The 26,632-nt window shown below is 44.0% G+C and overlaps 1 protein-coding gene across 3 annotated transcripts; it reads left to right on the forward strand.

The window, feature by feature from the left end:
* Nucleotides 1–947: 947 nt before the first annotated feature.
* Nucleotides 948–25,677, forward strand: LOC106605788 (zinc finger and BTB domain-containing protein 7B). Of its 3 annotated transcripts, XM_082975568.1 has the most exons (5): nt 948–1,363; nt 6,407–6,525; nt 7,870–8,015; nt 23,331–24,421; nt 24,744–25,677. In XM_082975568.1, exons 4-5 carry the CDS (start codon nt 23,337–23,339, stop codon nt 25,372–25,374), a joined length of 1,716 nt encoding a protein of 571 aa, XP_082831694.1. In that variant the 5' UTR covers nt 948–1,363; nt 6,407–6,525; nt 7,870–8,015; nt 23,331–23,336; the 3' UTR covers nt 25,375–25,677. The 3 variants fall into 3 exon arrangements, with proteins under 3 accessions (XP_082831694.1, XP_082831693.1, XP_082831692.1); XM_082975567.1 differs by lacking the exon at nt 7,870–8,015 and having other exon boundaries at nt 952–1,363; XM_082975566.1 differs by lacking the exons at nt 948–1,363; nt 6,407–6,525; nt 7,870–8,015 and adding an exon at nt 21,346–21,598.
* Nucleotides 25,678–26,632: the final 955 nt, after the last annotated feature.

The following is a 26,632-nucleotide window of genomic DNA, read 5'->3' on the forward strand; positions in this document are numbered from 1 at the left end:
AGTTTGCTACGAGGGGAGGGGTGTGTGCGCCGTGTGTGTGTGACGCTAACCTCATTCTCTCTCTAGTGTGTCTCAAGATTCTTGCAACAGCCCTGTGTTGTCATACACACTTCAGTCTCCCTCTGGACTGGAAACAGTGAATCACTTAGTGTAGAAAATGTCCTCTTTACCAAAAATTGGATTTTGAATTGCCTTCAGTATATCACAAGATCACACACACACACACACACACACACACACACACACACACACACACACAGATAGATATTATTCTTACATGAAAGTCACCCAGCTGTTTCAATAGAGTGGGTGTCCCCCAGCTACTGTAGCCTGTACTGCTTCTAGTCTTCTCAGAATTTGGGGCGAAGTCTCTAAGAGTTATTATAAGGAGGTTGGAGTTATTTTAACACTCAGCAAGCCACCATGAGACTGCTGCTTTGTCATAGCTATCGGTAAATATATGGCAGGGGATGTGACTTGTGACTGAGGCTGAGTAGTAGCCTACATATCTACTGTATGTGCACCTGCTGGTTTCTCTGTCTCTATGGTCACCTCTTGTCTTGGTCGCCAAGGCTTCATTTGCAAATGAAATGCTTTAGGCGTGCATAGAGAGAGAGATGGAGAGAGAGAGAGACGGGAAAGAGAGAGAGAGGGAGATATGTACAGTAACAGTCAGAGGCAGTTAAACAGCATGAGCACCATAAATAGAACGTTTAAATAAGGCGATCTATTTCAAGTGGAAATGTCCGCTGCAGCTGGCACACGCATATGCCCTCCAACGATTCTCTCCCTCTCTGTGCCCACCTCTTAGCCCCGCTGTGATCCCTCACAGACCTTCAACCTGCCCCGGGAGTCTCTATAACAACATGCCCACCTCGGCCCTCCTTCCCTCCCACCTCGCTACGACAGACACTGCCACTGGCCTATCGCACGGTGGCCGACCCCTGTGCCCTGCCCACCCCAGCGGTCCCTCTCCAGCCCCGCCAGAGCCAATCCGCGGCGGGGTGTAAAGTAGGGCAAGCCGCTTCCTGGTTCAAGGAGGAGCTGCCTGGAGTTGGAATGGGCCAGCGGAGTCAGAGAGGGGGGAGAACAGCCCAGCGAGCCGGCGGTCTGCAAAGAGAGAGCCGAGGCAGGGGGATATAAACGCTGGCAGAGAGACAAGAAGAAGCGGATATTACAGAGAACTCCCGGGCGATACGTGGTTCGTCAGAGGGACTGGTGTGAGATTTTGGACAGTGCCTAGAGAGCGGTGACCCCCGGGGAGCGACGAGGGGGGGGAGAGAGGCGGGTGGGAGTGAATCCAGGAAGTACAGAAGCCGGTCAGGTGGGACGCGACGAGATAATAGGTGACACCGGCGCATAGGTAAACCCGCTCCCTCACTCGCTCTCTGTTTTTGGGGGATATTATGGAATTCTTAAAGTTAGGATTTTACGCTTGTCTTTCCCATTTTCTATAACAACCGACCCTGACCCCCCCCCCCCCCCGTCATAACCGGGGTTACGGGAGGACTACGTCATGGGTATTCGGTAACTCCCGTGTGACGTGTCGACAATAATTTCTCCTTATGATTTTCGCGCTCTCTTTTCCTAGAGGCTTATTTTGACACAAGAACGTATACTATTTAAATGACATTAGCAGATAATATTTATGTAATCTCAGGTTAGTTGCTTTGTGTTGCTACCTGTGTGGATGTGGCCAGGTGAACAAGCAGGGTCGACGGGTACACTTCTGGAGGCTTGGCTTCTAATTATAGCAGCGAACACCGGCTGACATCCAAAACCTTACCTGCTCTCACGCACATCGCCGGCCTCTGTAGGCAATAAGCCATGTGCTCCACCACAGGGCAACTTTGGCCCCGAATTCTATTATTCCAAGACCCTTTCAGTATGCTGTTGTCTCCACACTTTGACATATCCTTTATCTTAAATTCTATAGCTCTGTTGCTGATGTAACGTTCTTAATGTATATTAATGCTGGATGGATGAGGGCTTTTAAATGTATAAAACTTAGGCTATGGATGGTGGGAGGCTGTCAGGTGTGCATGTGACTGCATTAGTGTAGTGTTGTGTGTGTCTGTGTGGGGGTGTGTGGGTTGCTGACTCGCCCCTCTTGTGGTACAGACAGACCTGCTGAACCTGCCAAACTGGCTTGGGTTTGGTCCTCTGTCTGAGTTTGTTGTTTGATTTACCACTTTATGGGCACCATGTTATTAGTCCAATCCACTGAAGGGATTCTGGTCTACAATAATCATTTGGTGGTTTGAAATGTTTATTTTTCACACAATAGTTCTCCAAACAGTGTTGGGTCTAGACCTAAACTTCAGTGCACTTGGAAGGAATCAGGAATATATTTGCCCTGTAAGAGTTTGTAGGCTAATATTTGTCCAGTGGGTTTCCGTGTGTGATCTTGACAAATAGGTATTGTTGACGTCTGCAATGCAGATTAGATTTGTCACCAACCCCAACTCTGAATAATTCCACTATTTAGTGTGAGAGATGGAAGAGAGCGAGAAGCAGAAACATTGTTCTGCACTGTCAACCCTAATTGACACTTGTCTGAATTGAAGCAGTCTTGTTACCAACTAAATGACAGTTGGGAGACCTGGAGAGTCTGTAGACTGCCTTTGGCTTAGTGGTAACTGATCTACCCCTCCCTCCCTCTCTTCTCATCTCTCCTTCTGGTGTCATGGTAACTTCATTACTCCTGTCATTTACTAGACTGGACTGTTCTCATGACCCCTCTCTCTCCCTACCACACACATGTTCACATGTACACACTCACAAACACCAAATTACATTTACACGCACTTTTTCAATTATGATAGATAATGAGTATAGTCTCTGCTCTTTCCACTGAGTATGGGATAGTGGAGTGTCTGGGGATGTCTGTGGTCCTACACAGGTGTGTGCTGTGCCTGTTTCCCATCCCTGTTCATTGTTAGTGTAGGCCACTTCTGCTCTGTGGCATGGGGAAGTGGTCTCTCTCCGCCCCACCTTCTCTCTCTGTTCTCCTCCCCTCACCATGTCTAACACATCATCTGACACACTGTGTTTGGGTTGTTCATTTTCTTTCTTTTTATTCACTCTTTATATACCACTTCTCGTTTATCTTTTGATCTCCTGTTTGTCTCTCCGTTCCTTCCTTCACCTTATTCCCTTAATATTTGGCCCCTTTCCTTCCCTGTGTTTCTCTGTCTCTCACATAACAGATATTAAATACTGTATACTGTGCCTAGAGAAAGTATTCAATCCCCTTGACTTTTCCAAAGTTTCGTTGCATCAAAGTGGGATTCAAATGGATTTAATATATTTTTTTTTGTCAATGATCTAAACAAAATACTCTGATGTCCAAGTGGAAGAAAAATTCCCACATTTTGTTGTTACAGCCTGAAATTGAAAATGTATTAAATTGAGATTTATTTGGTCACTGATGTACAGACAATACCCTATAATGTCAAAGTGGAATTATGTTTTTTGACATTTTTACAAATGAATTACAAATGAAAAGCTGAAATGTCTTGAGTCAGTAAGTATTTAACCCCTTTGTTATGGCAAGCCAGGAGTCCAAATGTGCTCAACAAGTCACATAATAAGTTGCATGGACTCACTCTGCAATAATAGTGTTTAACATGATTTTTGAAGGACTACCTCATCTCTGTACCCAACACATACAATTATCTGCAAGGTCCCTTAGTCGAGCAGTGAATTTCAAACACAGATTCAACCATTGTGCTGCTGAAAGGTGAATTCATCTCCCAGTGTCTGGTGGAAAGCAGACTGAACCAGGTTTTCCTCTAGGATTTTGCCTGTGTTTAGCTCCATTCATAATTTTTTTTATCCTGAAAAACTCCCCAGTTCTTAACGATTACAAGCATACCCATAGCAAGATGCAGTCACCATTATACTTGAAAATATGGAGAGTGGTACTCAGTAATGTGTTGGATTTGCCATAAACATGAGTTGCTTTGCCACATTTTTTGCAGTATTACTTTAGTGCCTTGTTGCAAACAGGATGCCTGTACAGAATATTTTCATTCTGTACAGGCTACCTTATTTTCACTCTGCCAATTAGGTTAGTATTGTGGAGTAACTACAATGCTGTTGATCCATACTCTGGTTTCTCCTATCACAGCCATTAAACTCTAACTGTTTTATTGTCACCACTGGCCTCATGGTGAAATCCCTGAGCAGTTTCCTTCCTTTCCAGCAACTGAGTTAGGAAGGACGCCTGTATCGTTGTAGTGACTAGGTGTATTGATACACCATCCAAAGTGTAATTCATAACTTCACAATGCTCAAAGGGATAATCAATGTCTGCTCTTTAATTTGTTTTACCCATTTACCAATAGGCATCCTTCTTTGCAAGGCATTGGAAAACCTCCCTGGTCTTTGTGGTTGAATACAGTGCATTCAGAAAGCATTCAGACCCCTTCACTTTTTTCACATTTTGTTACTTTACAGCCTTATTCTAAAATGGATTAAAACATTTTTTCTCTCTGTCTACACACAATTCCCCATAACGACAAAGCCAAAACGGGTTTTTAGAAATATCACATTTACATAAATATTCAGACCCTTTACTCAGTACTTTGTTGAAGCACCACCAATCTTCTTGGATATAACACTACAAGCTGGACACCTGTATTTGTGGAGTTTCTTCCATTCTTCTCAGCAGGTCCTCTCAAGCTCTGTCATGTTGGATGGGGAGCGTCGCTGCACAACTATTTACAGGTCTCTCCAGAGATGTTCAATCGGGCTCAAGTCCGGGCTCTGGCTGGGCCACTCAAGGACATTCAGAGACTTGTCCCGTAGCCACTCCTACATTGTCTTGGCTGTGTGTTTAGGGTCGTTGTCCTGTTGGAAGGTGAACCTTCGCCCCAGTTCTGAGCGCTCTGGAGCAGGTTTTCATCAAGGATCTCTCTGTACTTTGCTCCGTTCATCTTTCCCTCAATCCTGACTGGTCTCCGAGTCCCTGCCGCTGAAAAACATCACCAAAGCATGATTCTGCCATCACCATGCTTCACCATAGGGTTGGTGCCAGGTTTCCTCCAGATGTGACACTTGGCATTCAGGCCAAAGAGCTCAATCCTGGTATCATCAGACTAGAGAATCTTGTTTCTCATGGTGTGAGAGTCCTTTTGGTTCTTTTTGGCAAACTCCAAGTGGGCTGTCATGTGCCTTTTACTGAGGAGTAGCTTCCGTCTGGCCACTCTACCATAAAGGCCTGATTGGTGGAGTGCTGCAGAGATGGTTGTCCTGGAAGGTTCTCCCATCTCCACAGAGGAACTCTGGACCTCTGTCAGAGTGACCATCGGGTTCTTGGTCACCTCCCTGACCAAGGCCCTTCTCCCCCGATTGCTCAGTTCAGCTGGGCGGCCAGCTCTAGGAAGAGTCTTGGTGGTTCTAAACTTCTTCCATTTAAGAATGATGGAGGCCTCTGTGTTTTTGGGGACCTTCAATGCTGCAGAAACGTTTTGGTACCCTTCCCCAGATCTATGCCTCAACATAACCCTGTCTCGGAGCTCTACGGACAATTCTTTCGACCTCGTGGCTTGGTTTTTGCTCTGACATGCACTGTCAACTGTGAGACCTTATATCGACAGGTGTGTGCCTTTCCAAATCATGTCCAATCAATTGAATTTACCACAAACATTTACCACAAACATCTCAATAATTATAATTTGAACAGGATGCACTTGAGCTCAATTTTAAGTCTTATAGCAAAGGGTCTGAGTACTTGTGTAAATAAGGTATTTCTGTTTTTTTCTAAATTAGCAAAATAATCAACAAAATGTTTTTCACATTGTTATTATGAGGTATTGTGTGTAGATTGATGAGGAAAAAACTATATTTAATCAATTTTAGAATAAGGTTGTAACGTAACAAAATGTAGAAAAAGTGAAGGTGTCTGAATACTTTCAGAATACACTCTGCTTGAAATTCACTACTTGACGGAGGGACCTTACAGATAATTATATGTCTGGGGTACAGAGATGCGGTGGTCATTCATATCATGTTAACCACAACTATTGCACACAGAGTGAGTCGCTGCAATTTATTATGTGATTTGTTAAGCAAATTTGTACTCATGAACCTATTTTGGCTTGCCATAACGAAGGGGTTGAATACTTATTGACTCAAGATATTTATTAATTTATAAAAAATGTCAATCTAAATTCACCATTGACATTCTAGGATATTGTGTGTAGATTAGTGACACAAATCTCAATTTAATCCATTTTAAATTCAGGCTGTAACACCAAAAAAATTGGAAAAAGTCAAGGGGGTTGAATACTTTCTGAAGGCACTGTATGTGTATCTTGGTGTCAATCTGTCAGTCCTGTGGGATCAATAAAGTTTGTTCAAATCCAAATCATCTAACTATCCAAACATCTCATCCCCTCAGCTTTGTATCCCTGGAAACCTTTTGGCTCTGCTGGAGAAGAACAGAAACAGGAAGAAGTGGAAAATAGAGAGGGAGGAAGAGAGCAGGGACCCGTCCTCCTCTGAGTTTATGGACTGGAGGTAAGAGATGTGGAATTTTGAGAGTGTTGCACAATAAGTGCATTGAACTAAAGAAAGTATTATTGTCCCAGTCGTTGACAGCACCTGTCCTGTCCTACTATAGGTATAGAAACTAGAGATTATATTACATGGCTTCCCTGGGGTGCTGCAGGCCACTCCCATTAAAAAAATCAGTGGACCTCCATACATGTTAAAATGTGTTGAATGAGGGCACCCCCATAAGATACTGATTTTGGTACAGTCCAGTATGTGTCAGGAAGGAACCCCCCAGAGTTGATGTGTACTGTACAGTATATTGTGTCTCACTATGTCTTCTTTCACTGATACTGAGTCAGGGTTTTGGACTCAGTGTTTGGAATACGGTTCACTTGAACACGCAAATCCAAGGGCCAGCAATGGCTACATTTACATAAAGTCATTTAGCAAACGCTGTACTTAGACTTAGTGGGTGGGTGGGTGTGTGTGTGTTTGCGAGCGAGCGACAGATCATGTGATTGAGGCCTTGCAGAAGTGTGACCAGTGTGTGTGTGTTATAGTAGGGTGGTGTGGGGAGGGTGTAACAACAGTGAGTGGTCTTTAAAGGAAAGAGGAACGTTTAAGATAAGACACACACACACACACACACACACACACACACACACACACACACACACACACACACACACACAGGCAGTCACCCAATTCCAGTAAGTATATGAATTAGGGCATGTGGCCCCGTATATAAATTCCCCCTGTTCACAATAGGGGTTTCAGTTTCAGATACATACAGTAGGCTGAGTGGGAGGACAAGACAGGGGGAGAAAGGGGAGAGAGGGGGAGGACAAAGTCCCCCTCTTTACTCAGCATCAGCAGATTTAAGAGCTTCCTCCCTCCCTTCCTTTCCTTCTATACCTTTACTCCTTCATATCAAATGTATCTTCCTCTCATCCCCCACCACCCATTCAGTCCTCCTTTATCTGCTCAGCTCCTTCATCCATCCATACTCCCTTTCCATATTCCCTCATTTTCCCCCTCTTAGAAGGGTTGAACTTTTCGACTACTCTCTTAGCGTCATCATAGAGTTTCTGCATATGATCCATTATTCCATTCACACACAATGGTCAGAGTCAGGGACATGTTCTGTTTGGTTATTACCATATAAGGGCAGTAAAAACATCTGAACCAATACACTTCATGTAAGCCTTAATCATAATGTGGAGATGCTGTGCCACTGACTACGGTACTCTACTGAATGTTCATGTACCCCACAGCCTAGTTTGCCTCCAGTAGATCTGTCTCACTAGAGGAAGTAGTGCATATGGCGTTTCTCCTTTTTTAGTCTCCAGTTTCTGTTCTGTTTCACAGCCCTATCTCTCTCTCGACCACCGGCCTGCCAGCCTACCAACTCACACCACCCGCCTACTGCCAGGGGGGATGGAAGAGCAGGAAGTTGCAATACTTTACTTCCTGTAAAGACAGACACCCCTTAAAGATGAAAAGAGTGTTAAAAGGTAGTGACAGAGAAGATGATTTGTTTTTCTGGTAATGGTGTAAATGTTGGTGTAGATAGTGAGGGGGTGTTGCTCATAAACAGGTACAGTGAGCCAGCGGTTCAGGGAAAGAGAGACAATGACACACACCACAGAGAATCATCTCCTGTATCTTGTTGTGAAAATGACCCCAAACCTTTTAGATCAATTTTGATGAGAAATGACAGCTTGATGATGTATCTGTTGTAAGTACAGTACCATGAGAAGGCAGTATTCGAGACATTGAGAGTGCGGTATTCGATGAGCTCTAATTCTCTAAGCACCAGTAGAATGTTCCCCGTGAACGTTTGAATCTTTTGTCAAAGTGCTGTACTGCTGTAATTACTGCTGTAATTGGACGAGAGATGGGTGGGTGTTCAGACCAGTGACAGTAAGGCAGACATTCTGTTGTGTTTCTCAGAGGACAGCTGAAATAACCTCATATTCTGTATCAACCCTTTCAGCCACGAATTACAGTACAAGCAACCGCTCTCCCCCTGTTGACAAAGCCCAGAAAACACTACTACAGTATCGTCCTGATGATGTCAATGAAGTGTTCCGCCTTTTGAGCTTTACGACCTCTGATTGGGACTGTTAAACTAAACACACACTGTTCGTCACATGTTGACATGGTCTGGAGAGGATATCAGACTAACTGTCATTGTTTTTCTATACTCTAGTTTCCATTTCCCTGTCCCCTACCGCTATCAATATCTCTCTTTCTCCCTGTCCCCTACCGCTATCAATATCTCTCTTTCTCCCTGTCCCCTACCGCTATCAATATCTCTCTTTCTCCCTGTCCCCTACCGCTATCAATATCTCTCTTTCTCCCTGTCCCCTACCGCTATCAATATCTCTCTTTCTCCCTGTCCCCTACCGCTATCGATATCTCTCTTTCTCCCTGTCCCCTACCGCTATCGATATCTCTCTTTCTCCCTGTCCCCTACCGCTATCGATATCTCTCTTTCTCCCTGTCCCCTACCGCTATCGATATCTCTCTTTCTCCCTGTCCCCTACCGCTATCGATATCTCTCTTTCTCCCTGTCCCCTACCGCTATCGATATCTCTCTTTCTCCCTGTCCCCTACCGCTATCGATATCTCTCTTTCTCCCTGTCCCCTACCGCTATCGATATCTCTCTTTCTCCCTGTCCCCTACCGCTATCGATATCTCTCTTTCTCCCTGTCCCCTACCGCTATCGATATCTCTCTTTCTCCCTGTCCCCTACCGCTATCGATATCTCTCTTTCTCCCTGTCCCCTACCGCTATCGATATCTCTCTTTCTCCCTGTCCCCTACCGCTATCGATATCTCTCTTTCTCCCTGTCCCCTACCGCTATCGATATCTCTCTTTCTCCCTGTCCCCTACCGCTATCGATATCTCTCTTTCTCCCTGTCCCCTACCGCTATCGATATCTCTCTTTCTCCCTGTCCCCTACCGCTATCGATATCTCTCTTTCTCCCTGTCCCCTACCGCTATCGATATCTCTCTTTCTCCCTGTCCCCTACCGCTATCGATATCTCTCTTTCTCCCTGTCCCCTACCGCTATCGATATCTCTCTTTCTCCCTGTCCCCTACCGCTATCGATATCTCTCTTTCTCCCTGTCCCCTACCGCTATCGATATCTCTCTTTCTCCCTGTCCCCTACCGCTATCGATATCTCTCTTTCTCCCTGTCCCCTACCGCTATCGATATCTCTCTTTCTCCCTGTCCCCTACCGCTATCAATATCTCTCTTTCTCCCTGTCCCCTACCGCTATCGATATCTCTCTTTCTCCCTGTCCCCTACCGCTATCGATATCTCTCTTTCTCCCTGTCCCCTACCGCTATCGATATCTCTCTTTCTCCCTGTCCCCTACCGCTATCGATATCTCTCTTTCTCCCTGTCCCCTACCGCTATCAATATCTCTCTTTCTCCCTGTCCCCTACCGCTATCAATATCTCTCTTTCTCCCTGTCCCCTACCGCTATCAATATCTCTCTTTCTCCCTGTCCCCTACCGCTATCAATATCTCTCTTTCTCCCTGTCCCCTACCGCTATCAATATCTCTCTTTCTCCCTGTCCCCTACCGCTATCAATATCTCTCTTTCTCCCTGTCCCCTACCGCTATCAATATCTCTCTTTCTCCCTGTCCCCTACCGCTATCAATATCTCTCTTTCTCCCTGTCCCCTACCGCTATCAATATCTCTCTTTCTCCCTGTCCCCTACCGCTATCAATATCTCTCTTTCTCCCTGTCCCCTACCGCTATCGATATCTCTCTTTCTCCCTGTCCCCTACCGCTATCGATATCTCTCTTTCTCCCTGTCCCCTACCGCTATCGATATCTCTCTTTCTCCCTGTCCCCTACCGCTATCGATATCTCTCTTTCTCCCTGTCCCCTACCGCTATCGATATCTCTCTTTCTCCCTGTCCCCTACCGCTATCGATATCTCTCTTTCTCCCTGTCCCCTACCGCTATCGATATCTCTCTTTCTCCCTGTCCCCTACCGCTATCGATATCTCTCTTTCTCCCTGTCCCCTACCGCTATCAATATCTCTCTTTCTCCCTGTCCCCTACCGCTATCAATATCTCTTTCTCTCTGTCCCCTACCGCTATCGTTATCTCTCTTTCTCCCTGTCCCCTACCGCTATCGATGTCTCTCTTTCTCTCTGTCCCCTACCGCTATCGATGTCTCTCTTTCTCCCTGTCCCCTACCGCTATCGATATCTCTCTTTCTCCCTGTCCCCTTCCGCTATCAATATCTCTTTCTCTCTGTCCCCTACCGCTATCGATATCTCTCTTTCTCCCTGTCCCCTACCGCTATCAATATCTCTCTTTCTCCCTGTCCCCTACCGCTATCAATATCTCTCTTTCTCCCTGTCCCCTACCGCTATCAATATCTCTCTTTCTCTCTGTCCCCTACCGCTATCAATATCTCTCTTTCTCCCTGTCCCCTACCGCTATCGATATCTCTCTTTCTTCCTGTAGGCATATACCGTATCAGTTAGAAACTGTCTCTTTCTTCCTGTAGACATATACCGTATCAGTTATATACTGTCTCTTTCTTCCTGTAGACATATACCGTATCAGTTATATACTGTCTCTTTCTTCCTGTAGACATATACCGTATCAGTTATATACTGTCTCTTTCTTCCTGTAGGCATATACCGTATCAGTTATATACTGTCTCTTTCTTCCTGTAGGCATATACCGTATCAGTTATATACTGTCTCTTTCTTCCTGTAGGCATATACCGTATCAGTTATATACTGTCTCTTTCTTCCTGTAGGCATATACCGTATCAGTTATATACTGTCTCTTTCTTCCTGTAGGCATATACCGTATCAGTTATATACTGTCTCTTTCTTCCTGTAGGCATATACCGTATCAGTTATATACTGTCTCTTTCTTCCTGTAGGCATATACCGTATCAGTTATATACTGTCTCTTTCTTCCTGTAGGCATATACCGTATCAGTTATATACTGTCTCTTTCTTCCTGTAGACATATACCGTATCAGTTATATACTGTCTCTTTCTTCCTGTAGACATATACCGTATCAGTTATATACTGTCTCTTTCTTCCTGTAGACATATACCGTATCAGTTATATACTGTCTCTTTCTTCCTGTAGACATATACCGTATCAGTTATATACTGTCTCTTTCTTCCTGTAGGCATATACCGTATCAGTTATATACTGTCTCTTTCTTCCTGTAGGCATATACCGTATCAGTTATATACTGTCTCTTTCTTCCTGTAGGCATATACCGTAACAGTTATATACTGTCTCTTTCTTCCTGTAGACATATACCGTATCAGTTATATACTGTCTCTTTCTTCCTGTAGGCATATACCGTATCAGTTATATACTGTCTCTTTCTTCCTGTAGACATATACCGTATCAGTTATATACTGTCTCTTTCTTCCTGTAGACATATACCGTAACAGTTATATACTGTCTCTTTCTTCCTGTAGACATATACCGTATCAGTTATATACTGTCTCTTTCTTCCTGTAGACATATACCGTATCAGTTATATACTGTCTCTTTCTTCCTGTAGGCATATACCGTATCAGTTATATACTGTCTCTTTCTTCCTGTAGACATATACCGTAACAGTTATATACTGTCTCTTTCTTCCTGTAGACATATACCGTATCAGTTATATACTGTCTCTTTCTTCCTGTAGACATATACCGTATCAGTTATATACTGTCTCTTTCTTCCTGTAGACATATACCGTATCAGTTATATACTGTCTCTTCCTGTAGACATATACCGTATCAGTTATATACTGTCTCTTTCTTCCTGTAGACATATACCGTATCAGTTATATACTGTCTCTTTCTTCCTGTAGACATATACCGTATCAGTTATATACTGTCTCTTCCTGTAGACATATACCGTATCAGTTATATACTGTCTCTTTCTTCCTGTAGACATATACCGTATCAGTTATATACTGTCTCTTTCTTCCTGTAGGCATATACCGTATCAGTTATATACTGTCTCTTTCTTCCTGTAGACATATACCGTATCAGTTATATACTGTCTCTTTCTTCCTGTAGACATATACCGTATCAGTTATATACTGTCTCTTTCTTCCTGTAGACATATACCGTATCAGTTATATACTGTCTCTTTCTTCCTGTAGACATATACCGTATCAGTTATATACTGTCTCTTCCTGTAGACATATACCGTATCAGTTATATACTGTCTCTTTCTTCCTGTAGACATATACCGTATCAGTTATATACTGTCTCTTCCTGTAGACATATACCGTATCAGTTATATACTGTCTCTTTCTTCCTGTAGACATATACCGTATCAGTTATATACTGTCTCTTTCTTCCTGTAGGCATATACCGTATCAGTTATATACTGTCTCTTTCTTCCTGTAGACATATACCGTATCAGTTATATACTGTCTCTTTCTTCCTGTAGGCATATACCGTATCAGTTATATACTGTCTCTTTCTTCCTGTAGACATATACCGTATCAGTTATATACTGTCTCTTTCTTCCTGTAGACATATACCGTATCAGTTATATACTGTCTCTTTCTTCCTGTAGACATATACCGTATCAGTTATATACTGTCTCTTTCTTCCTGTAGACATATACCGTATCAGTTATATACTGTCTCTTTCTTCCTGTAGACATATACCGTATCAGTTATATACTGTCTCTTTCTTCCTGTAGGCATATACCGTATCAGTTATATACTGTCTCTTTCTTCCTGTAGGCATATACCGTATCAGTTATATACTGTCTCTTTCTTCCTGTAGGCATATACCGTATCAGTTATATACTGTCTCTTTCTTCCTGTAGGCATATACCGTATCAGTTATATACTGTCTCTTTCTTCCTGTAGACATATACCGTATCAGTTATATACTGTCTCTTTCTTCCTGTAGACATATACCGTATCAGTTATATACTGTCTCTTTCTTCCTGTAGGCATATACCGTATCAGTTATATACTGTCTCTTTCTTCCTGTAGGCATATACCGTATCAGTTATATACTGTCTCTTTCTTCCTGTAGACATATACCGTATCAGTTATATACTGTCTCTTTCTTCCTGTAGACATATACCGTATCAGTTATATACTGTCTCTTTCTTCCTGTAGGCATATACCGTATCAGTTATATACTGTCTCTTTCTTCCTGTAGGCATATACCGTATCAGTTATATACTGTCTCTTTCTTCCTGTAGACATATACCGTATCAGTTATATACTGTCTCTTTCTTCCTGTAGACATATACCGTATCAGTTATATACTGTCTCTTTCTTCCTGTAGACATATACCGTATCAGTTATATACTGTCTCTTTCTTCCTGTAGGCATATACCGTATCAGTTATATACTGTCTCTTTCTTCCTGTAGACATATACCGTATCAGTTATATACTGTCTCTTTCTTCCTGTAGACATATACCGTATCAGTTATATACTGTCTCTTTCTTCCTGTAGACATATACCGTATCAGTTATATACTGTCTCTTTCTTCCTGTAGACATATACCGTATCAGTTATATACTGTCTCTTTCTTCCTGTAGGCATATACCGTATCAGTTATATACTGTCTCTTTCTTCCTGTAGACATATACCGTATCAGTTATATACTGTCTCTTTCTTCCTGTAGACATATACCGTATCAGTTATATACTGTCTCTTTCTTCCTGTAGACATATACCGTATCAGTTATATACTGTCTCTTTCTTCCTGTAGACATATACCGTATCAGTTATATACTGTCTCTTTCTTCCTGTAGACATATACCGTATCAGTTATATACTGTCTCTTTCTTCCTGTAGACATATACCGTATCAGTTATATACTGTCTCTTTCTTCCTGTAGGCATATACCGTATCAGTTATATACTGTCTCTTTCTTCCTGTAGACATATACCGTATCAGTTATATACTGTCTCTTTCTTCCTGTAGGCATATACCGTATCAGTTATATACTGTCTCTTTCTTCCTGTAGACATATACCGTATCAGTTATATACTGTCTCTTCCTGTAGACATATACCGTATCAGTTATATACTGTCTCTTTCTTCCTGTAGACATATACCGTATCAGTTATATACTGTCTCTTTCTTCCTGTAGACATATACCGTATCAGTTATATACTGTCTCTTTCTTCCTGTAGGCATATACCGTATCAGTTATATACTGTCTCTTTCTTCCTGTAGACATATACCGTATCAGTTATATACTGTCTCTTTCTTCCTGTAGACATATACCGTATCAGTTATATACTGTCTCTTTCTTCCTGTAGACATATACCGTATCAGTTATATACTGTCTCTTCCTGTAGACATATACCGTATCAGTTATATACTGTCTCTTTCTTCCTGTAGACATATACCGTATCAGTTATATACTGTCTCTTCCTGTAGACATATACCGTATCAGTTATATACTGTCTCTTTCTTCCTGTAGACATATACCGTATCAGTTATATACTGTCTCTTCCTGTAGGCATATACCGTATCAGTTATATACTGTCTCTTTCTTCCTGTAGACATATACCGTATCAGTTATATACTGTCTCTTCCTGTAGACATATACCGTATCAGTTATATACTGTCTCTTTCTTCCTGTAGACATATACCGTATCAGTTATATACTGTCTCTTCCTGTAGGCATATACCGTATCAGTTATATACTGTCTCTTTCTTCCTGTAGACATATACCGTATCAGTTATATACTGTCTCTTCCTGTAGACATATACCGTATCAGTTATATACTGTCTCTTTCTTCCTGTAGACATATACCGTATCAGTTATATACTGTCTCTTTCTTCCTGTAGACATATACCGTATCAGTTATATACTGTCTCTTTCTTCCTGTAGGCATATACCGTATCAGTTATATACTGTCTCTTTCTTCCTGTAGACATATACCGTATCAGTTATATACTGTCTCTTTCTAATAGCTGACATGGTTGTTCCTCCTTTACTTTTCAGTCTGTTTTGTCATCCGTTTATCTGTCCATCTCACCTCGTGGTTGTCAGTCCTCACTGCAGAGGAAGAGGAAGCCGATCAGGATCAGTTAGTTTTGCGACATCGGTGTGTGTGTGTGTGTTTGTAGGGGTTTGTGTCTATGTGCGTGGGTGTGTATGTGTCTGTGTGTGTTTGTAGGGGTATGTGACTATGAGCATGTATCTCTGTGTATGGGTGTGTGTGTATCCCCGTCCTAGCGTGTGTTTTGCGTCATCATTCTCTGAAAAGGGAGGTCATGTGTAAGACAGAGGAACAGCTGTCGAGACCCTCCCTAATGATGTGGTAACTTCACCCAGCAAGCAGACACACACACAGTGCATCAAATACACAAGTCACACACAGACACACACACTATCACATTGAATGACACACAAGCTTTTTTCACCTGATGGTAAAAACTCACAAACTCAAACAAGTTCTGCACATAAATGGACCACTCATTCACACTCTCCGCTGTTCACACATGTAGTCTTGGGGGTTGGCTGAAACTGCTGACCAGATACAGATAGAAGGTGTGAAACCACTTTGTCAGCATGTGTTAGAACTAGTAAAGACCTCCCATCCCCCCCCACACACACACACACACACACACACACACACACACACACACACACACACACACACACACACACACACACACACACACATAATCCTTTCTCAGGCCTGTGTGTGTGTGTTCCCCATCTTTGTGAAACTCCCTTTCACTGATTGCTAATGATAGCGATTGCTACCACATCTCCCCTCAGACATCTGCAGACACACACACACACCTGCAAGGACTCACTGCAGCTACTTCCTGTCACAGTCTCTCGTTCCCTCCCCCTTTCTTTCTCTCTTCTAACATTCTCTCTGTTTCTCTAACCTCTGTTCACGTCACTGTTCCTCTCCCTCTCACCTCTCTCTGCCTTTCTGTCCCCCATTTCCCCCCCCCTCTCTTTGTAACAGAACTCTTCTCTTATTTCTTCTCTCTGACACAGGTTGTTGGTAAAGGCTTGATTTACCCCCACCCTACCTCATTCTATACCTATCTTTACATCTTGTTTTACACCCACCCCTCAGTCACTCGTTGGCTGACAGTGTTTTACCACCTCTCCTCTCCCACTCTCTGCTTTCCTGGTATGTTCTCTAGGAGCAAGTCTATTTTGAAGTCAAACAAACCTCAGCCGTATTCTTCTCACCTCCTTGATCTCCCCTCAAATCTCAGACCCCCTTTCCTCTTTCCAACCTCACATTTCTCTCTTTTTCTCCCTCTTCTCTCCTCACTCCTGTTTTGTGAAGGTTCTGTACCGTTCGTCCCTCCTGAATAAAACCCTTGATTCCCATCGGTAAATTGGGATAACATGCAAAATGTCCTCGGTGTGGTGGGGCGTGGGAGGGCTGGGTTAAGGGCCTCCGCTCTGTACTGCTCTGCCAGCCAAATGAATAATGTAATGTGTTCTTGGAACTAAGACCTCAACACACACACACACACACACTGCCCCAGTTTAGCTGAGCAGAGGGGCTGGATGCAGGTACAAAAGGATCAGAAGATTGGAACCTTTTCCTGGATATGATTTGTGTGTTTTTGTTACTCAAATGCACTTTGTCACTATTAAGAATGTCCTCCATCCTGGCAGGTCTTTATTGCATGGTTGAGGTTGAGTGCAATTATTATTCCCTATATTATCACCTAGTTTTCTCTTTATAGAATTGCTTTAGCCACGTCTTGGAGGAAATGGATGTACCGGTAATTACCATAATGTTGTCTTTTATTCTCATTATCCAGCCTTTTAACGAATTCAAATGGAGATTCAAATTCTCTCTGGCTGGGTCTGTTTTTATATCTCTTTGTAAGATGCAAATAGCCGGTTCAGGGAGAGTTATCAGTGGAGAGAGTGGAGAGGGTCTGGGTTTTATTGTACTTCAGAAACGGTGCAGGGCCAAGATAAACTGTAAATGATGAAGATGATGATGGAGGAAGAGATGGAGAATAGGGATGTGTCTCACATTTAATAACAATTCATACTTGCAATAAGCCTTCATGACATCTTGAGAATGCTTTATAGCTGCTTTATGAATGCCTGTAAATGTATTCATAATTCATTACATACAGGCGGTACATAGTGTTGCCAACTGGTGTTGGGCTGAATAAGGTTCTGTGTGGGCAGGAGCTCTTCTCATCATCCCCTCTTTTACCTCTCTTTCACCCCTCCTCTGAGAAGATGCTCCTAAACCAACACCTCTCTCCCAGCCTCCTATGTTTAAGAGGGGTAGAGAGGCTAAAACGAGTGTGTGAGAGAAGGAGAATGAGAGAAAGAGAAGGAAATAGAGAAGCACTGAGAGCCAGAGGAGCACGTGGAGGAGGAGAAACGGTATGAACAGAGAATCATGACTTCTAATTTCCTTCTCTCAGGCCTTGTTGTGTTTTGTTTGGGAACAGCAGTTGTTTGGTTCCTACTGTGCTGTTCTGGTTGTCTCATGTAAATGATACATATTTAGACTTATTCTTGGTTTAACTGAGTTCTCGTTTAGTTTGGTTTGTGTGTAGTTGTGATGGACTGAAGTGACCTAGTATTGTTAACCTCCCATGAATATTTTTCATGTTGTGTGTAAAGACACATCTCCATAGGTCTGCTGTGGTGTTCATTCAGCCAACATGGAATAATACATTTCACTGCCACCCACACCTCTCTTTAGCTTTACATAATAATCTTTATAACATATTAAGAAATTCATAAATCGTTTTATTGTATCAGAACAAAAAAGGTAATATTTTATCACACACAATTTAAATACATTTTTCAGGGTTACAAATGTTGTTTACAAATATCCTAGTAAATTGAGTTTATGTTCGTACTTTGTGTAATTATTTCCAAAAACCTTGTTTCCTTGTTTTCTTTATAGTCATTTATTTAAGCCTTCACTGGAAAACAAATGTTATTTTCTAAATTAAACTAAATGAAGAAGTAGCTATATTTTGTAAACTTACACTGCATTTTACATTTGTACAGTATTTCTGGTAAGCTGAGGATTGTTAGGGCCTGTGAAACGTGGATGTGAAATACATTTAGAGCATTAGAAGTTTGCTAAAAACACTGCGAGTGAAACGCATTTGAACATATTATGAATGAACACACACACGGAAAGCGTCTGACATCAGAATTCATTTAAACACATTTCTGTGAATAGAGTAAAGACATATTTTCCCCCTGGGCCGTTCAGAGCCGAGCAGAGCTGATATAACTGATGTGGATTGGGAGAAGTTCCAGGCTGTAAGGGAATATAAACACCACTGTAATAACAGTCTGTCTTGTTTGTGTCAACTACTATTGATCTCTCACTTGGTGAACTCCGTTCAAGTTGCAGTCAAAAGGACAATACGTTTTAACCATTATTTTGATGGTCCAATCGTTTTTTACTTATTCATTCTATCAGGACCCCATTTAAAGTGTTGTTATTTCCTGTCCAGAAATATCTATATTCATCCAATACATTTTGAGTTAGAATTGGGCAATGAAGCATTATAAGAGGTTTTAGAGAGTGAGTGACGTACATAACGAAAGCGAGGGAAGAGGAAGCCGTATTGTCGGAGGGGAGGAAAGGTAGTCAACTGTCGACAGAGGAGTGGGAGTTGAGAATCCGCTCTGAAACGGAGAGATAAGTTGGCCACCAATCATTAAAGAAAAGGGGATGACGAAGTGTTTCATTAAAAAAAAAAAAAAAACTAACTTATTTACTGCGTAAACAGTTTTCAACTGGTTCCGTTGTTATAGTTTTATTTTAATTTGTTGGTTTTAATTCACTTGAAGCATGAGGAGTGTGTCTTCCAGTGTAATACTGCAGTTTATACCAATTGTACAGCATATTTCAACAATAATTCTTAATATGGGTTTTAGTTACTATTATATTCATTTGTGACATTAATTTATCTTCACTACTTCCTAATGTCTTTCACATTTCCGCTAAGTGTTTTGTAAAGTGGTGTGCCGTTATGTCAGACTGTTATGTTGAGGAAAACATGTTTTTCCACATACTTTCCACTTGGGTTGTTTTTTTTCTTCATTTTTACCTTCCATTGTTGTGGGAAAAGGAGCTGTGATTCAAATGATTTGTACTCATTTGAATGTGTTGATGAAACACACGTCAGTGTATGTTTGGGTGGCTGTGTAATCTATAGTGCTAGATGTTAGTTAAAGAGGATCAGCAGCTTCAGCCAGAGATGTCTGTCCCTGACTGTTAGAACAGGGGCTGCTGAACAACTAGAAACTAGAAACAGGGTGACTAAGAGAGAGCGAGAAAGGACAGGGGACGAGGGGAGAAAGAGAGAGAAAGAGAATGTCTTACCGTCAAACAAAGACCATTCCTACTTTTTAACTGTGTGCAATTGTGTGTGTGTGTGTGTGTGTGTGTGTGTGTGTGTGTGTGTGTGTGTGTGTGTGTGTGTGTGTGTGTGTGTGTGTGTGCGTGTGTGTGTGTATTTCAGGGTGTCTTGTTATTAAGTGACTCACAGTTGTTCGATTAACAGGAATCTCTTCCCTTTTTCCGAACAACACGTATACCCTTCTGAGGAATCGAAAACCACCCCTTACAGCGTTTTTACATTTTACGCCGGAAACTAAACACTAGTATGCTCTTCATATGTCTTTTTCTCTCACTCCCCCTCTTTTTCTCTTTTCACCAACTTAATCTCTCTTTTTATCTCCTCTGATCTCTAGGAGGTGGATTCTGTTAACACTGAGTTTTGTCTTAAACAAAACCTATATCTCAGCCTAGACAGTTGTCTTTTCTATTGGCTTATTGTTTTGTGCCTCATGACAGGTTCACACACACACACACACACACACACACACACACACACAGTGTTTTCGGTGGGGATTTTGACCTTTCTGGCAGCACCGTCAATGTCCTCCTCGGCTACAGCATTTTCCAGGGCGTTGTTTTAGATGTGCTTACGAGCGTAGGAGACACCTCGAACAAATCTCCCTGAAATCACTTCCTACCTGCTCTGAGAGCGGCGGTGGCACAAACCCATGCCAGCGTCGATAGCTTGATGCATCAAACCGAGAATGTTACATCTTAAGATTTGTTTAGTGAACAAGCTTTCATTTGGAGAAGACTTCACAGAGTCAGTCAAAGTTGCCTTATGGGTTGTTCTAAAGTGACTTTATCATCACAGACTGTCTGTAATATGGCATGTTGTTTCATCTAATACCTACCTTGATGTCTGTGGCTGGGTCTATTATGACTCACAGCACCAATATGATTTTGGTTCTTACGTTACTTCTTCTTTGACAATTTTGATGTTGGTTGAGTTGGCTAAATTTGCACATATCTGACAATGTTGTAGGGTATTTCTGTGCTTCGTTCAAGGTCCCTCATCAGTAATGTAGGTGCATAGAGATCCTTAATTCTGTGCTTCGTTCAAGGTCCCTCATCAGTAATGTAGGTGCATAGAGATCCTTAATTCTGTGTGTAAGTGGCTGATGGCTGAAGGATGAGCCCATGGGCTGCGTCTCAATAGTCCAGCATGGCTTCCTTCCTTCCTCTTCTTTCTTCTTCGAGGAGAAGAAGCCACTTTAGACTATTGTACCCAAGTTCCCACCACCTGTGTAGACAGATGGACAAACATCCCTCCTACCTGTCCATCAGCCAAGGTCAGAGGTTAGATCTGTGGTCAGGGAGGGGCAGGCCAGGAAGTAGTGTATTTCGGAAACTTACGATCGCTCGTTTCGGAAAATGGACCCGCTGTATTTTGGAGAGAGGGGCGCGTGGGCGAGAAGGGGGGAGGGGTATCTCTCTCTCCGCCACCAAACACCTTCTTTTCATAAAACAGGAAGAGCGAGAGAGCGAGCGAGAGAGAAAGAGGTAGACATCCCCAAGGATGAACGCGTAACCCCAACTTCTCTGAACTTCGAGAGTTAAAGGTTTAAGGAGAGAGAGGTGAGAATAGAAGGCTGTAATATAGAAAGGAAGAAGCGAGTAAGAGCGAGGAAGACTGAAGGACAAAAACACTTATGCCATGACACAGACACAGCATGGCCTCCAGTCGACGGTCCCTCTATCAGCCATGAAGACAGGAAAGGTAGGGGTGCCGTTTGGGTTCAGACTCAGCTGGATGGGTTGAGGTTGGGAGGGTAAGGTCTGGGTAAGGTTCTGTTGGTACAGGTGGGATTGGGGTTTCTGTTGAAGAGCGACGATATGAACGTTAGTGTGTGGACTGTATGGGTGGGGTGTGTGTGTTTTTGACATTGCATGAAGATCAACAGACCACAAACTGAACAATGGGGACTCGGGAAGCCAAGAGAGAGACACGCAACGTGTGTGTGTGTGTATTTAATGGGGTGTGTCTTGGAGCAGGTTAGTCAGGCGAAACAGAATGTACTGTCGTCGAGGAGAGCCCCTCCAGGGTGCTATGTGGACAGTATTATAGGATGGTTAGGGGGCTGTTGGTGGTTGCTATGGGAGGGAGACGGAGGTGGGGGAGGAGGGGGGAGTTAGTGTTGTTTGTGGAAAATGTGGTCTGCTCAGGTGTGAGTGGTACTGTGGAACAGGAGAGGGGTTAGGTGAGAGCCAGGGGAACAGGAGAGGGGATTAGGTGAGAGCCAGGGGAACAGGAGAGGAGAGAGCCCTTGGGTGTTATAAATAAACCTCATCGTATGGATACATAGACAGTATAGACTTCTATAGACCTGGTAACCTACCTAGAAAGTAGTCTCTGGATTAGTACAATGGAGTAAGACACAAACTTCCGCTGTAGGCCTAAATTCTCTCTCTGTTTCACACTCTCTCTCTCTCACTCTCTTCCTCCATTATACACCTCCCTTGGAGGGCATGTGTGGAAGGAAGGACACGGAGTGGGTGATGAGGTCTTGAAAAGAAGGGAGGAGAAGAACAAGCTTCTGTTATCCTCACATAAACACTTCCAGACACGTCTTGTTTTACCCAACATTAACCCTTCTCTGTTTTCACTTTCCTAAAGGAAAAGTTGTGTTTCAGGGAATACCACACCACACACTGTTAAGGTTAGACTCAGTGGGCAGAATCCTGACTTGAAATACACCCATATAACTTGAATCTTCCTTTGATGATGTGACATACGCAAAAGCTGTAGCACCTTGTGTGTGTGGACGTCGTCCCCAGTACAGTCTGACTCCTCTCTTTCACCGTCCTCTTTCTGTCTCTTCCTCTCCTTCATCTTTCTCTCTATTTTTAATCAAGGAGCTAATACTATCAAGCACTGTCACACACACACAAACACACACTCTCTGGCACCCCCTTCTCCTCTACCCCCTCTGATCCTCCCAGTTGTCCCCCCTTCCCACCCCCTCTGCCAAAATCACTTTTTCCTGATGTCGTAATCTGGGGTTGAGGGGGTGGAAGATGAAGGGAGGAGTGATTGAAGGAGGGATAGCACTAAGCTCTTGTTTAATATGGTCCCTCACGTGAAGGAGGGCTCCTTGTGGAAGTCACGCTAGTAATGAAAGGCTACAGTACCAACCAAAATATCTCTGCACCGTGACTGCATTAACTAACACAGTTTTACTTGACAAAGGACGCGTCCATGCACTGAGGTATTCTAGGTATGTCAGCATTTGTTTCCTGGTATTCAAAGCCTTGAAATGTGATCTATATCAAAAGCATACAGAATATTGTTTTGATGTCATTGCTTGACATTCACCACCCCAGAAGAAATGTAAAACAACTTTGTCTGATTCGTATTTTTTTCATTGTAAAAAACCATCTGTGGCCACCGAATGATTTAGATTCAGCCTGAACTTCAAAGTGTTATTCTAACCAACTGTTCCGTCCTGCAGGTGGCGATGTCTCCAGGAGAGGACGGTCTGATCGGGATCCCCTTCCCAGAGCACAGCAGCGAGATCCTGTTCTGCCTCAACGCCCAGCGCAGGGCGGGGCTACTCTGTGACCTCACCCTGACCTCGCGCGGTGCCCGCTACCCCACCCACCGCTCCGTCATGGCTGCCGTCAGCCTCTACTTCCGCGGGCTGTTTGGGGCGGAGGAGGGGGCGGAGGCAGGGGGTGAGGCGGGGGGAGGAGGAGGGTTCAGTGTGTGCCAGCTGGACTGTGTAGCGCCCGATGCCCTGGATGCCCTGCTGGAGTTTGCCTACACGGCCACCCTGACCATCCGCAGCTCTGGCATGAGAGACGTGTTGAGAGGAGCTCAGTTACTGGGGATCCAGTGTGTGGTTGATGCCTGTAGAGACATACTGGGGGAGACAGCGGGGGAGGTAGAGTGGGAGACGGGGGAGGAGAGGGTACAGGCGGAGAGGGAGAGAAGGGTGGAGAGGGGGATGACGAAAGGCTCCCGGAGGAAGATAGACAGACGGAGAGTCACCAAGGTGGAGTCATCGCACCACCAGCCACTGCCTCATCGCCCCAACATCAACACACACCAGCACCCCTCCACTCCTCCTCCACACCCCTCACCTGTTCAAGACGGGGCCCACTCTCATCCCTCCACCCGACCCCCCAGCCCTGTGCAGGATGAACACCCCCCCACCACGGGACAGAACGGGGAGCGGAAGCAGGGCAGGGATGCAGGGAGGGGGAGTACAGCAGTCAACGGAGGGGTGCACTGGCCTCAGGAGCGCCTCCTCGCCCCCCACCCCCCTCTCCTCCTCTCAGACGACAGGCTGTCAGAAGACGAGGAGGAGATGGAGGGAGTGGGGAACGGTGGGGTGCCCAGCTTTACTTCCGTCCCCCTGGCAGAGCAAGGGGTGGCCACGGGAGCAGGAGGAGGGGGTAGGAAGAGGAAGTCTCAGACCCCCCAGCAGTGTCCTGTCTGTCAGAAGATCATCCACGGAGCAGGGAAGCTACCCAGACACATGAGAACACACACCGGGGAGAAACCATTCGAGTGCTCTACCTGCGGGGTCCGCTTTACCAGGTACGTACCTGTGTGTTTTAACACTATTATCACCAGGTATGTACCTGTGTGTTTTAACACTATTATCACCAGGTATGTACCTGTGTGTTTTAACACTATTATCACCAGGTATGTACCTGTGTGTTTTAACACTATTATCACCAGGTATGTACCTGTGTGTTTTAACACTATTATCACCAGGTATGTACCTGTGTGTTTTAACACTATTATCACCAGGTATGTACCTGTGTGTTTTAACACTATTATCTAAAACAGATTACAGGGCTAGCGTTGTTCTACATATGATGCTGAGCCATTATCCTCTTTCCTTTCTCTCTCTCAGGAATGACAAGTTGAAGATCCACATGCGTAAACACACAGGGGAGCGTCCGTACCCTTGCCCCCACTGCCCCGCCCGCTTCCTGCATTCCTACGACCTGAAGAACCACCTGTCTCTCCATAGCGGGGCGCGCCCCTTCGAGTGCCCGCTCTGCCACAAGGCCTTCGCCCGCGAGGACCACCTCCAGCGCCACCGCAAGGGCCTCAGCTGCCTGGAGGTCCGTACCCGGGCACGGCCGAAGCGCGGGCCTGGGGCTGACCACGGGGAAGAGGACAGAAGGGCTAGAGGAGGAGGAAGAGGGTATTCTCCAGACCAACTCGACCCGCTGGAGAATCTGGCCCTGCAGCCCCACGCCTCAGCATTCCACCCCCGTGCTGGGATGGTTGGCCTGGGGGATGGGGCTGGGGCTAGAGGTCAAATGGTGTTCCAGGAGGAGGCTGACAGGGAGCAAGCTATAGCCCTCCTAGGGCCTCACAGGTTACCCTACCCTGGTCTGCTGTGGAGAGGCCTGGAGCTGGGGGTGAGAGGGGTGGAGGGGGAGGAGGCTGGCGGGGGCCACTCTCCTGCACTTCAGCATGCAAGATGGGAGGAGGAGGCAGAGGAGGAGGCAGAGGAGGATAAGGAAGACGAGTGAGAAGAGAGGAAGAGAAGAGCGTGCATGGATGTGTATGCATGTGTTTGTGTGCGCGTATGTGCATTTGTATATGCGTGTGTGTGTGTGTGTGTGTGTGTGTGTGTGTGTGTGTGGCACCCACAGTATGGATGGGGATATCACTCAGGTGACTGGACCTGCTCCTTCTTACAAAGCGCTTAGAGAAAGACTAAACGATAGAGAAAGACTAAACGATAGAGAAAGAATAAACGATAGAGAAAGAATAAACGATAGAGAAAGACTAAACGATAGAGAAAGAATAAACGATAGAGAAAGAATAAACGATAGAGAAAGAATAAACGATAGAGAAAGACTAAACGATAGAGAAAGAATAAACGATAGAGAAAGAATAAACGATAGAGAAAGAATAATGGAGAACGGGTTTTCTGATTTGTTATTGTTGTTTCATGGCTCTCTGTTTTTATTTCAGTTGTCTTTTATTTCTATTTTCCATTATTTCTATTTTATTTCATGCTGTGGTTATTCTTATTATCTGTACATAAAAAGAGGCTTTATTGAGGGAATGTTTTGTGCATAGATGTGCTGAAGGGGATATGGGGTTCTTTTCTCACTCTATGCAAACTGAAGTCAGGAGCTGAGGAAAATGAGGTGTCCAGATGTAAAGAAAGAAGATAAAACAAATCATGTATTTTTGAGCAGAGAGCTGTTAGAGTAATATAACAATCACATGTTATTGAAGTTCAAACAATGTATGTTCAACATCCATCTGGGCCTACTAAACCCAACCACTCTTCATGTCACTATACTAGCACTCTCAGCGGGGTAGTAAGAAACCGGAATCATCCGGTTTTCAGTGGGAAAGCAGAGAAGACACAAAGCCTGAAAACCGGTAGCTTCCGGTTCCTTCCGACCCGCTCAGGCGTTTGTTTTACGCCTGCTAAGTTAGGTAAGTATAGTAGTAGGTGTGGAATCTGCTGTTTCATTTTGGGTGTACTGTACTACCCTCTAGTGGTTATTGGTGGAGCTAGTCGCCAATGGCAACAAGTCACACAGGTTTCCTATTGAGCAATTATCTAACAGTAACAGTCTTATTTTCAGGCTTATTATTTTGCTGTCTGTTGTAAGTAGATTTTCATGCCCTTTTATGAGGCACTGATGATACCAAAGATTTCAGTTTATTTCTTCCTAATCAATCAGTTTGATCAAGCACAGGAGCACCAGAGCTATAGATTGAGATCCCTATGGGCACGCACTGGTTGAATCATTGTTGGTTCCACGT

Source organism: Salmo salar, chromosome 05, assembly GCF_965601325.2.
Source record: "Salmo salar chromosome 05, fSalSal1, whole genome shotgun sequence".
In the NCBI taxonomy this organism is placed as follows: domain Eukaryota; kingdom Metazoa; phylum Chordata; class Actinopteri; order Salmoniformes; family Salmonidae; genus Salmo; species Salmo salar.

Coding starts and splice junctions, on each gene's coding strand:
- LOC106605788 (XM_082975566.1), top strand. CDS start 21,536: ATGACACAGACACAGCATGGCCTCCAGTCGACGGTCCCTCTATCAGCC. Junction 21,599..23,330: donor CAGCCATGAAGACAGGAAAG/GTAGGGGTGCCG, acceptor TCCGTCCTGCAG/GTGGCGATGTCTCCAGGAGA. Junction 24,422..24,743: donor TGCGGGGTCCGCTTTACCAG/GTACGTACCTGT, acceptor TCTCTCTCTCAG/GAATGACAAGTTGAAGATCC.